At 46.8% G+C, this 13,099-nt stretch overlaps 1 protein-coding gene across 1 annotated transcript; it reads right to left on the reverse strand.

The window, feature by feature from the left end:
* Positions 1-1,669: 1,669 nt before the first annotated feature.
* Positions 1,670-9,772, reverse strand: Psmd7 (proteasome (prosome, macropain) 26S subunit, non-ATPase, 7). Its single transcript, NM_010817.2, has 7 exons — positions 9,569-9,772; positions 7,915-8,006; positions 6,995-7,087; positions 6,153-6,250; positions 5,463-5,543; positions 3,672-3,763; positions 1,670-2,609 (listed from the first exon to the last, which is right to left on the reverse strand). The coding sequence occupies exons 1-7, from the start codon at positions 9,640-9,642 to the stop codon at positions 2,174-2,176; spliced, it is 966 nt and encodes a 321-aa protein (NP_034947.1). The 5' UTR covers positions 9,643-9,772; the 3' UTR covers positions 1,670-2,173.
* Positions 9,773-13,099: the final 3,327 nt, after the last annotated feature.

Raw genomic sequence — 13,099 nt, forward strand, 5'->3', positions numbered from 1 at the left:
CTTTGTTGTATGCCCAGCCCACGGGTTGGCAGTCAAAGCCATGGTCCCCTGTGTAGGCGACTTTATCAGAGCCTTCTAGGCTCACCCCCGTCTACAGGATGGCAGTAGTTTGGCCTGAGAAAAGGGATTCAGAGTTCTCACCCTCTTTTGGCATTCTCAAAGCCCTGGCTGTTGAGGAACTTGCTGTGTAGGCCAGGCTGGCCTTGAACTCACAGAGATCCGTCTGTCCCTGACGAATCTAGTCTCTTTTCTCTATGCTGTGCTGGAGATGAACGCAGGGTTTCCTCCATGCTAGGCAAGCAAGCCACCACTGGGAGCCAGTAGTCTCTCTTTTCTTTAGAAGTTAAAAACCCTACTAGGGAACTATCCTCAGTGCCCACATGTGGGTCAAACTATTAAACAGAATATATCAGGACAGCTCTCCCCTTATTCAATAAATATTCAGTTCATCAGAATGGGCCGAGCTGAATGCTTTCAGCCTGGCGCTGTCTCACACTGTGGGGTGGGGTTAGGTCTGCTTTGCATGGGCTCAGCTCAGAAGACGTCACTTCTCTATGAAGGATCCACTCTCTGGATGACTCTCTGCCTTCCTGCCCCAAGTTTCAGGATCATGGCATCCTGGTTTTCCCCATCACTGTTTATTTTTTGTTCATTCCCTGGAGAAAAAGTGAACTGCCCAGTTTCTTCTCCATCTGCCTGTTCTAAACATGGCAACCCCATGTCAAATGGTCCACTCTGATTTGGGGTCGATGTCACCTTCAGTTTCTCACTAGCACGTATCAGAGTACAACGGCTCCATTTTGACATTTTTATACGTCTGCACTTTGGTGGTATCCACCCGTTAGCCCCCTTCCTATTTTCACAACCCTTGTGGGTGGGTGTGACCCAGTGAGTTGACTTAGGACCACATACAGCAGTGTACCAGCAGTCGCCCTACTGAAGACAACCCAGCAGCCACGCCAGGTGACCTGAGGATGCCCTTGTGAACCTCTCTCAAATCTAAGTTATGTATTATTCAGTTCTTTTATCCAATTAGGAGGTGGCAAGCATCTGGATTCTAGACTAAATAAAAACTGTCATTTGCTCTTTTTATCTTAGTCTCAATGAACGTTAGTGACCCTAACACAGGCTTTACCTACGGCCCTTTACATTTTTCTGTGGACACCCACGTGTGCACTGACTGGCCCTTTGGTAATCTATGGGTCATTTATCCTTCTGATCTCTTTGAGGCTTAATCCCATTCATTTGACCAAGATTTAGTTGACTTTTTGTTATAGCACTTTAAAATTTGTCAACATTTTAACCCAAGGGTACACTTGAGAATTCTCAAGGATGTAGCAGGTGTTCAAGGAAGGACCTGACAAGCTGAGTTATGGTGGTGGAGGATAACTTGGGAGGATAACCAGGGCTACACAGTGAAACTTTGTCTCAAAAACAAAACAAAACAAAAACCAAAAAAGCCCAAAACAAAGCAAAAGGGAATTGAGAGCTGGGTGATTAGCCTATGTCCAATTCCTGTCCACACTCACTGGGGCTGGCCCATCTCTCAGCATCCCATTCCTAGCTAACTGTTAACCTACTGCCCCGTGTTCTCAGGACTCCCTGCAGCAACAACTGAAGATCATTTCCCTTGCTTCTTAAAATAACACAAACCACTAGGACACAGACATAAAAACCAAGCCATTTAATTGTATCTTTGAAGGTAAACAATACATGGCCTTGGACCCCAAGCCCTAAGAATGCTAGTTACAGGTCCAAAAGGTGGTGTGGTCTCAAAAGTTCACAAGGGTCCAAGCTCAAGTGTTGGGCGGCATTGTATGGGATCCATGAATTCCATTTAGCAATTATGAAAATTACAACCAACAGATCCCATGGATCTTGTAAGATAGGAAAAAAAATCCCTTTCAAGGATAAAAGGAAGAGTGCCCAAGGCTAGGTTGTTCTCCTCATGAAGTCGGACACCTGAGCCACCACACCCCCAACTCATGCAACTGAAGCTGTATCGTAGGGCTGAGATCCGTCCTTTTGTCCACTCATCTCCACAATGCCACAGCAAGGGTGACCAGGGCAGAGCGCTTGTCCACAAGCACTGAATGTGACAAAGGACCCTCCTAGTGGCACACGGAGTTATGGTTATAAGATTTTAATTTACTAATTAAAAAAGCTACACCATTTACTTTTTCTCCTTTTTCTCTTCTTTCTTCGCTGCGTCGCTCTTCTCCTTCTCTTTGTCGTCTTTTCTCTCCTTCTTGCTCTCCTCCTTTTCCTGTCCCTCCTTCTTCTCGGCATCCCGGTTGGCAATCTTGTTGTTGATGAGGTTATGCAAGGCGACCACAGAGCGGATCAGCGAGGCCAGGTACACCACCACCATCTGGTCATTGGTCTTCAGGTAGAAGGCCTTGACAAACTCCTGCAGGCTGGCGTCCGGCAGCAGGTTGAAGACGTCCTGCAGCTGGTATATGATCTGGTGGTTGATGGGCAGCTTGCCGCTGGCTACCTTCTCCAGGTAGCTCCTGATATCCAGGAGCTTGGAGTTCAGTCCCTTCAAGCCATGGACCTGGTTTGTGATCCGCTGGGAGAGAGTCCCCACTGTAGTGTCCTTGATGTCTCTGCAACAGCCCATAAGAAAGGCAGAAAGGCATCAGCCCACATTGCCCACAATGTAAGGATGGTCTGGGACAACAGTTCAGAGCTACAACAACTTTCTGGTCATCTGGGTCTCTGGCAACTTATGTGTGTGGGGCCAGAAGACAACATCAGAGTCCCCTGCAGCTGACAGGGCTGCAGGGGACTGAACTCAGGTTCCCAGTGACACCAGCCACCCATCCCTCCAGCCCTCACAGCTAACCTTGGTACTGTGGCTTCTCTGGTTTATAAAGGATGACACTTTCCCACCTGCTTTGCTACAATGTTGAGCAACTTAAATCAGTCAGTGGCCATCTTCAAAACCAGGATTAGTGGTAGGTGAAAATGAAGTCTTTCAAGTATGGCTTATACACAGATCCTGCCCCAGGATGAAGGTCCTCTGCAGAAACACTATTACCTGGAGAGCACAGGCCTGCGCTTACACACCTGCATTCTGTCACAGTCAGCACTATGAATTCTGGACAAGGAATGCTGTCAGTCACACATCCTCAGTCAAGATACTCCAGAGGAAAGCGTGCTCAACCGCACTGGTTTGGAAGACATCTAAGGGCTGGAAGTGGAAGCTCCGGCCTTTACTCCTAGCACCTTGCAGGATGAGGCAAGAGGACTGTGAACTTGACTAACTTGGGCTACAGTGAGGCCATTTTAAAAACCAGAAAGAAAGAAACCAAAGGGCTAGACCAAGAGAAAGAAGCATAGCACATAACAGGATGACACCTGACCCGAGGTCACATGCTACAGCTGACTCTGGTACTGTCCAACTGCTCCCCAACCCCCCACCCCCAAAAAAGCTGGCTTCAAATTCCGAGATCCATCAGCTTCCGCCTCCTAAGCACTGGGATTCTAAGTGTGCACCACCATGCCCAGCCTGGCAGCTTCTCCACATGGACAGCAGGTTTGGGTCCCCAGCCCATGGAGGTTAGAAGAGGGCATGAGATGCCTTGGAACTGGAGTCACGGTGGCTGTGAGCTGCAAACTGAACCCAGGTCCTTAGTGTTCCTCACCGCTGGGCTCCGCAGACTCACCTTAGTAAGTGCTCCACTCCGACTTCCTCCGCCTCCTCTGCTCCAATCTCGCTAGTCACATGCTCAAAAGTTTTTGACGTTGGCGTCCCATCCTGTGAGAAGAGGCTTAACTGTTACTTATTTTCAACCAGCAATGTCTCTCTTCTCATACCCGAATCTTTGGCAGTTAGACCGTTTCATGGCTATACGACAAAGACTTCCACAGCAATGGTGGGGTCAGGTTCTTTTTGAAAAATAAGCCCTCAAGGCTAAGTCAGGTCTGTGGACACTGCTGCTAGCCTGTTTGCACGGTGCTGCCACTATGCTGTTCTCTGAACAAAGTTTTCTTGTCAAGGGAAACTGTGGTATTCCCTGAAGTCCACACTGGTGGGGGTGGGGCACGGCTGGGAAGACGCAGGTTAAGAGTTTGGTTATTTCTAGAGTGGAAAATACAGAATACACACACTTGAGGCACACTCATGCCAACACATCTAAATTAACTTTGTCCCCTGGATCACATGACCCAGGAGCCCCAATGTAATAAAGGGAGTAACTAATTTGAATTAAAGCATCCACTGAGGGGTTGGGTCACTTGACATCTGGTGACTCAATGGTGGAACCAGAGAAGACACATTTTAGCCCTGTTGCTAGCACAGGCCATGTCCTTCGATGAGGGCTCTACAGACTGCAGGGATCCACCAGTTTGTGCTAAGTGAGCCGTAGTGCCTTGGGCAAGTCTCTCAAGTCACACTGCACACTGGACCTGCTGGAAGTGCAGCTGGTCTTCATGTCACTCAGGACAGTGTGAGGATTCCCTCAAGTCACTCTAGTCTTTGCACACTAGGATGGCCTGAGCCTTCTACGCTTCTAGAACTTCCTGACAACTTGGTCAGGACCAGGGATAAAAGCTTTACTGCAACCAAACAACATCTGGATCTAAGCTCCTTGGGGCTGCAAAAGAACAGGACAAGGCTTAGTGTAAGGCAGGCAGGGCACCATCCTAGAACATCTCTTTTCAAATTCAAAAGAACATAGTAAGAAATATTACTCTTAATCCCTCTTGACTCTGAAGACCAGGCTCCTTGGACACACTGATAAATACTCTGTGCCCATCCTCCCAACCCTGTCACATCAGGTTCTAAGAGCCCCCACCCAGCTCTCCTGAGGATAGAGAAAGAAAGGCCACCTCCTGCTCAGTGCTCTACTCAACGCAACCCCAGCCGCAAAGACCACAGGTTTTGCCACCTGGTGCTTGACAGCTCTGTCTTGCTATGTTTGAAAGCCCAGAGCCTGTCTGAAGGGACTGCATCTCAGGAGGACACTGCACACTGCAGCAGGCCTGGCCTTTCCCTTGTGAAAGTCTCTGTGTAACCACGCAACTGCTTGGTCTCAATGACGATTCTGGGGTCCACCTCACTACTCAAGGCTTCAGTTTCAAGACAGGGTTTCTCTGTGTAGCCCTGGCTGTCCTGGAACTCACTTTGTAGACCAGGCTGGCCTTGAACTCAGAAATCTGCCTGCCTCTGCCTCCTGAGTGCTGGGATTAAAGGCGTGCGCCACCACGCCCAGCTAAGGCTTCAGTTTCCTTAGTGAAAAAGGATCGCAGGTTTCTCTGTCATTTTCTATTTCTAGAATTAGATGTTTAAAAAACTCAAGGCTGGTCTGATAGCAGGACTCAACCTTCTCTTTGTCATAGAGAGTGAAAGGTTTGTTAAATTGAACATGGAAAACCAAACCAAACCAAACCAAAAAGCCCCCAAACTCACCCAAGAACTTGCTAACCCAATCTCCAGCCCAAAGCAGGTGACTTACGTCATGAACTTCCTCCACTGAGATGTAGGCTTCGGTGGGAAGTCCTAGGTCCTTTGGCTTCACGTCGATAATGACCAATACCTGGAAGAAAAACAGTTTAGCACGTGGCTTCCTTTTAACACAAGGTACAACTTTTAAGCCTTCTTCTGACTACTCAGACCATTTTCTTCATTCAATTAGAAACAAGCCAGATGTTCAGCAAAAATAAGTTTACATTTCACATGATCCAGTTATTTCATTCAGCTCTGCCTCCCTCCCAGGTCCCTTTTCAAACTATTTACACTTAAATATTGCCTTTTGCTCTCTCTCTCTCTCTCTATATATATATATATAGAGAGAGAGAGAACATACAGAATTGTGGGAGTTGGTTCCCTCCAGTGTGGGTTTGGAAACAGGGCCTTTCCTCACTCACATGGCCACCCTGCTGGCCCATGCATGAGCCATTCTTCACTTTAGTTCCCTCATTTACAAAGACAACATCCAGTTTCTGAGAGGATTAAGTTGTTATACACAGGGCACAAGCAGGTGCCGTTAAATACTCTAGGTCACAGCAAATCATAACTTAGAACAACACATTACTGCCAAAGGCTTTGGAAAAGCAACAGGACTTTGCTACCCAGGTCTTCTGAGGAGGCTGTTACTTGAGTAGGGAGCAGAGGGCATCACAGTGCTGTGACAACAGTTACTTACTGAGTTGGGGCAGTATCTCTTCATGAGTTCATTGATGGCGATATCATTCTTGTGCAGTTTGGGGCCTGTGTGGTACCACCCAACTATCCTTTCTCTGGCTGGGAAGCAAAACCTTAGTAAGTTTTAACTATTTCATCAAGATTTGTGCAGCCGACTCGCAAACAATAAGAACACCAGCACTTACTTAGGCTTTCCACCTCTTTGAGAATTAGACACAAAAATAAACCCTGACACATTTGTGAAACTTAAAACTCCAAAACAGAATTCTTAGAGGGTAAGCACTGTGCAGCCCAGAGGCATCTGTCTCCCAGACTTGCTTAGGGGCCAGTCACACGTGATGTGACACATCAGTTCCAGAGCAAGAATGAATAAATTCAAGTTCCCCCCAGAGAGCAGCTGTGTGGTGTGGGGTGGGTGAGTGGATCCAGAGACTTGATAGCTCCACTGAAATAACATCAACACACTTTACTACAACTAAGGCGCTAGGGCAGGCAGCCGTGAGGGCCAGCCCAGCCTCCAGCTTGGGTGGTCTACACAGCCTTAGACTCCGACTGTGGTTTATTTATTCTACCTCAGTTTTTTATTACCACTAGTCTATTTTCACTTGGTCCAGCTAAGTGAATCAACCCTTGACAATATACAAAAAGACCAGGTTTACACACACACACACACAGACACACACACACACACACACACAGACACACACACACACACACAGACACACACACACAGACACACACACATACACACACACACACAGACACAGACACACACACACATACACATACACACACACACACACACACACACACACACACACACACTTAGAAACTCAGACTTACCATTGACCTTCTTGAACATCCCATACATGTTTTCCAAATAATCATGGTCTAAAAACCAGACAGAATCATCTTTGTCATCTTCATCAAAAGGTACTAAAGAGAGAAAGGGAAAAAGAGAAAATGAAAGACTTTGCCTAGAGCTACAAGTTCAGCCACCGTGGAACCTCAGCAGCACCTGCCTCACTATGTGAACTGTCCAGGGCAGTACTGCTTCGCCTTCATTCAAAACCTCCCCACTCCCAGCTTCTCTTAAAATGCTAAAGACTGAGGTACCCCAAGGAGGTACCCCTTAAAAAGGACACACTCTCTGACCTGCTAAAGGCCCAATTCCTGCATGGTCTCTTTAAAGATCACAGATCCTGCTGGCAATAAATAACACACGGAGCCTAAACGCAATGTTCTGGCACCGATTCATTACCGAGTGTAAGGGAAACAGTCCCCATCTCTCTCCTTGCTCCACCAAAGCCAGGGTTCAAATGTTTAGTGCTGGAGCTGACAAGCTACCCGATGGCTTGTTCTGAAATGCAGCCAGGCTACCGTGACACAGTCTGTAGCAGCCCTTGCACTCCAACAGCTGAGCTGAGAAGCTACAACAGAGACTAGTGTGGAGCCATCGGTCTCCCTTTCCTACGTATCAGCAATTCTGAAATAGGAGCTTCAGACTGTAGTAAAAAAGTTCTTTTTTTTGGGGGGGGGGGGGAGGTGTTTCGAGACAGGGTTTCTCTGTGTAGCCCTGGCTGTCCTACAACTCACTTTGTAGACCAGGCTGCCCACGAACTCAGAAATCCGCCTGCCTCTGCCTCCCAAGTGCTGGGATTAAAGGAGCGCGCCACCACTACCCTGCTCACTTTTTTTCCCCTTTTTTGTGAGTAAACAGACATTCTAACCATGCTCAGCAAAATCAAAAGCTTATCCTTTACCTGCAAAACTGTTGGATACATCAAGTACTTTCTTTTGCCATGATCCCAAAAGCACACCAACTACCCGCTTCTGGTTTCCAACCTTGCCAATTCTGAGTGAGAAAAACAGGTGGTCAGTCACAGACACTCATCGAAAAAGCTATTACTTGCGACTGAGTAGCAAGTATCAACAACAAAGATACAATTTAGTTTATGTCGGACCTAAGGTCCATAAACAAATGTAACAGGTTAGTTCCCGTAGGAAAGATAAGGAAACACCCCAACCCGCATTGGAAGGATACTTTCTAAAGATTCCAGATACTCCCTTGGAGAAAAAGTCATGCTTGTTTTTCTTTTTCTCAGCTTTATCCTTTAAACTCTTTCCCCTCCTCGCTACACTGAAATCTCTCCAGGGATGAAGATCTAAGAGAAGTACCAGTTTTGTTTTTTTTTGTTTGTTTGTTTTGTTTTTGTTTTTTTTTTTTTCCGAGACAGGGTTTCTCTGTGTAGTCTTGGCTGTCCTGGAACTCACTTTGTAGACCAGGCTGGCCTCGAACTCAGAAATCCGCCTGCCTCTGCCTCCGGGGTGCTGGGATTAAAGGCATGCGCCATCACGCCCAGCAAGAATTGTTTTCTTTAGCCACTAACAAACTGCATATTTGGAAACAACTTAATTCTATGCTAAGGAAACACACAAGCCACAGTGAAAGTAACATTACACCTCTCTAACCCACTAAAACTACTTCAAACAACGAGTTTCCACATGCCAAAGGAAACTTCATCCACGAGTCTTTAAAGCCCCTCCATCTGTTCCTTGATACAACTACCAACAGTGTCTGCACCCCCCCCCCCCATTCTTACCAATTGTTAAAATAAAGCTTAAACAGTGTTCACCCCATCAGGGCCCCTAGTATCCCAGGCATTCCGAACAATACAACTGAATTCAGACTCAAAAGGCTCCGTCTTGAGGTTTTTTTTTTTTTTTTTTTTTTTTGGCTCTGGTTGAGTTAGCTGCACAAAGCCTGCTTCAGACCAGGCACTAGCGCCGACTTGACTGCAAGTAGACTCCCTACTGGACCTTCATATTTGTTAACTCCTCACACTAATTATCTTGTAAAACTTCCGAACACGTGCAACAGGTCTGGCCGGATGAACGGCTGGAGCAGGCAAGGGTGGCAGTGAGCTACCCAAGGGAACTGTAGGCTGGCCCCAATCTGCACCTGCCTCGTTTTTAGAGGAACAAGCCGACACCTTATTCATTCCCATTTTAAAGGTACCATTCGACCAGAATCCCAAATCGAAACTTGGCTATGATCCCTGCCTCATCCAGAAAATCGTTCATCGGGGACTCCGAGACCGGGGTTTCAGTGACAGCTTTTACAGGCACGGGCACACGAGACTGAAGCTCGGTCTTAAACGGCGCCCAGCCGTTCTGGGAAAAGGCGCGGCCTCGGCGGGTAGCATCGTTCCGGCTCCGGGGCCTCGCCAGGCGGGCCAGACTCAGGAGTGGCGGCCTCGGTGGGGGTGCGAGGCTGTCAATGGGTACCGAGCACCGCGGTGTGGAGCCGCTGGGGTCGCTTGTCCCAACCCGTGTCCCCGGCCGCCGCGTTTGTGCCCGGCGCGCCCGTGACTCAGCAGCCCTGCGCCGTGTGGCCGCCACGCGCCACCCGCTCACCGGTTGAAATGATCCACCACACTGAGCAGCACCAGGGGGTGAACCACCACCTTCTGCACCGCCAGCTCCGGCATCGCGACACAGCCCGACCACCGGCCCGGCTCCCTGCAACCCGCAAACACCAGCAACCGCAGCGACACAGGCCGCTCCTCCAGGCCCCAGCACCTCCCCTTCCGGTTTGACCGCCGCTGCACAGTCGACTTCCGCTCCCAGAGCGCTTTGCGCTCGTGCCCGCCCTGTCGCCAGGGGCGCCATCTTGAGAAAGGGAAAGAACCGCCTTGCCTTCTGTGGGACTTAGGCTATTGACGAAGCTTGGCATTGAGCCTTTCCCTAGGTTTTTGTTTTTGTTTTTGTTTTCGTTTTTGTTTTTCCTCAGTTGTTTGCCAGCTCACCATTTCTCCTCCTTGGAAGGTTGTAGAAAAAGGCAGATAAACATAAGTAGTAACAGCGTGTACTTCTACTAATCAAATAATTAACGACATATATTTAACTTTCTTTTTTTTTTTTCAAAGATTTACTTATCTATTATATGTAAGTACACTGTAGCTGTCTTCAGACACACCAGAAGAGGGAGTCAGATCTCGCTACGGATGGTTGTGAGCCACCATGTGGTTGCTGGGATCCGAACTCTGGACCTTCGGAAGAGCAGTCAGGTGCTCCTACCCACTGAGCCATCTCACCAGCCCTTAACTTTCACTTAACACTTTAAGTCAGCACTGTTTCAAAATTTCCCAGAGGAGTTTCATTTGTTTGTTTGTTTGTTTTTGGGTTTTGGTTTTTGTTTTGTTTTGCTTCTTTTTTTTTTTTTTTTTTTTTTTTTGAGACGGTGTTTCTTTATGTAACAGCCCTGGCTGTCCTGGAACTCACGTTGTAGACCTGACTGGCCTCTACCTGCCTCTGTTCCCTGAGTGCTGGAGTTAAAGTCATATGCCATCACACCTGGTTTTTATTTATTTATTTTTAATGTTTTATTTCATTGCTTTTGAAGTTGGGCCTTCTATGACATTGACTAGCATGGAAATTGTTGTATAGTCCAGGGTGGTCCCCTGTCTCTACCTCCTCCTAAGTACAAGGGTGACAGCATATGCGACCACACGTGGTTTAGAGATGCTCTCGGTCTCTAACACCAAGGGCACACTTTGGGTGTATGACTGGATACTTTATCTATAGTTTTTATTTCTGGGAATTTTCCTTAATGCTCACTGTGACATAATGAGTGCAACAACATTCAGGTTTTGTTAATCCCAAAGATTTGGGGAGAAAGGCCACCAACCCAAAACACCATGGCTAAATTAATTAAAATTAATTAATTAAAGCAAGCATTTTTATTTATTCAATTTAATTTAGTTTTTATAGGGGTCCCCAATTTCAATTCAATGCTTGGGTGTAAGTATCTGTCTGTCTAAGTCAACTGCTGGTAGGGCCTCTTAGAGGACAGCCATGCCAGTCTCCCGTCTGTAAGCATATCATAGCTTTAAAACAAGCATTTTTTTATTTGTGTACATGGGCTGTCTCTTCCTAAAAACGGGTGTGTGTGTGTGTGTGTGTGTGTGTGTGTGTGTGTGTGTGTGTGTGGTGGTGCTGGTGCAGGGGATGGTTCAAGAAATCAGCATTGGGCATGAGAAAGACAAGGTTTTTATAGCTCAGAGGTAGGGAATTTTCAAATAGGGGATTTGGTGCTCAAAATAGGCAGGGTTACAGGAGCAGAACATGAACATAAGACATCAGTCGCAAAGACCCTCTGAAACATAGACATGATTGCAAGGTGGTCTTAACAAGGCAGTCATAACAACGACCTAACAAGGTAGTGAGAACCAAGGCAGTCATACAACCTTTTGAAACAAAGTTAGGGTTGCAAGATGGTTGGAAACAAAGGCACAGTTTTCTGGAACAGGAAGTGCAGAGCCACTTGTAATTAAGGTTACAAATCATAAACAGAAATGAGCCTAGTTTGTCTTTATTATAAGATGGTTTTTAAGCCTAAATGGAGTCAGGCCAGTTCATCAGTTTCTCCCTGTCTATATGTTACTAATTATATAACCAGAGCTAGAAGAAAGCCATCCGTACCAGTTTTATACATTTAAACTTAAGGGTTAAGGAGAAGAAAGTATATTTTGGTGTTAACTAGGAACAAGAAGAGCGAAGGCTACAATGGAAAACAATGGGAGATAGACCTCAGTTTGTTTATTGGAGACAAAGTACATTAAAATTCACTCAGGTTCATTCTTTGTCTCATTTTAAAGATTTTGTTGGGGCTGGAGAGATGGCTCAGTGGCTAAGAGCACTGACAGTTCTTCCAGAGGTCTTGAGTTCAGTTCTCAGCAACCTCATGGTGGCTCACAACCATCTGTAATGGGAACTGATGCCCTCTTCTGGTGTGTCTGAAGATAGTGACAGTGTGCTCACGTATATAGAACACATAAGAAAGATTTTGTTAAGCTGGGCAGTGGTGGCATACACCTCCTACCACTCAGGAGGCAGAGGCAGGCAGGTCTCTGAGTTTGAGGCCAGCCTGGTCTACAGAGGGAGTTCCAGGACAGCCAGGGCTACACAGAGAAACCCTGTCTTGAAACCTCTTCCCTCTTTTCCCCAGAGACCAATGATGCTGTTTTTCATCATCATTACTGCATGTGTGTGATGCGTGCATGTGGACATGCAGAGAGGGAGATCAGGTGACAACTGTGAGATGTCAGTTCTCTGCTTCCTTCAACATGGATTTGAAGGATTCGACTCAGATATTTAGGCTTTACCTACAGAACAATCTCCTTAGCCTCAAAAATAGACGCTCCAGTTCTAAAGGGAAACAGTTCAGTTCTGTGTTAAGGGACACAGGCAAGCTGTTTTCATTATTACTGCTCTGTGTGTGTGTGTGTGTGGTGTGTATGTGGTGTGTTTGTGGTGTGTTTGTGTGTGGGTAAATCTCAAACCTCCTGTTTCAGGAGTTGGTTCTGTCCTTCCACCATGTGGTTCCTGGATATAAGAACCAGGCCATCGGGGCTGGTGAGATGGCTCAGTGGGTAAGAGCACCCGACTGCTCTTCCGAAGGTCCAGAGTTCGAATCCCAGCAACCACATGGTGGCTCACAACCATCCGTAACAAGATCTGACTCCCTCTTCTGGTGTGTCTGAATACAGCTACAGTGTACTTACATATAATAATAAAATAAATAAAATTTAAAAAAAAAAAAAAAAAAAAAAAAAAAAAGAACCAGGCCATCAAGCTTGGTGGCAGGCACCTTTACCCGCTGACCCATCTTGCTGTACCCCATCCTTTTTTTTTTTTTTTCCGAGACAGAGTTTCTCTGTGTAGCCTTGACTCTCTTGGAACTCACTTTGTAGACCAGGCTGGCCTCAAACTCAGAAGTCCATCTGCCTCTGCCTCCCAAGTGCTGGGATTAAAGGCGTGCACCACCACCGCTCAGTGTTGCCCCTCCCTTTAGTATTTGTATTTGACACAAATCAAATGACTTCTACTATTTCCTAAGATAACAGAACTTTTGGATTAAGGAAATGTAGCGCTGGGGAGATGGCT

This window comes from Mus musculus, chromosome 8 (assembly GCF_000001635.26).
Source record: "Mus musculus strain C57BL/6J chromosome 8, GRCm38.p6 C57BL/6J".
Lineage (NCBI taxonomy): Eukaryota > Metazoa > Chordata > Mammalia > Rodentia > Muridae > Mus > Mus musculus.

Excerpts from the sequence above, each read along its gene's own strand:
- Psmd7 (NM_010817.2), bottom strand. The coding sequence starts at position 9,642 with ATGCCGGAGCTGGCGGTGCAGAAGGTGGTGGTTCACCCCCTGGTGCTG. Across the intron at positions 8,007-9,568 it reads GTGGTGGATCATTTCAACCG|AATTGGCAAGGTTGGAAACC; the intron begins GTGAGCGGGTGG and ends TTTCTCACTCAG. Across the intron at positions 5,544-6,152 it reads AGAGATACTGCCCCAACTCA|GTATTGGTCATTATCGACGT; the intron begins GTAAGTAACTGT and ends TTTTTCTTCCAG.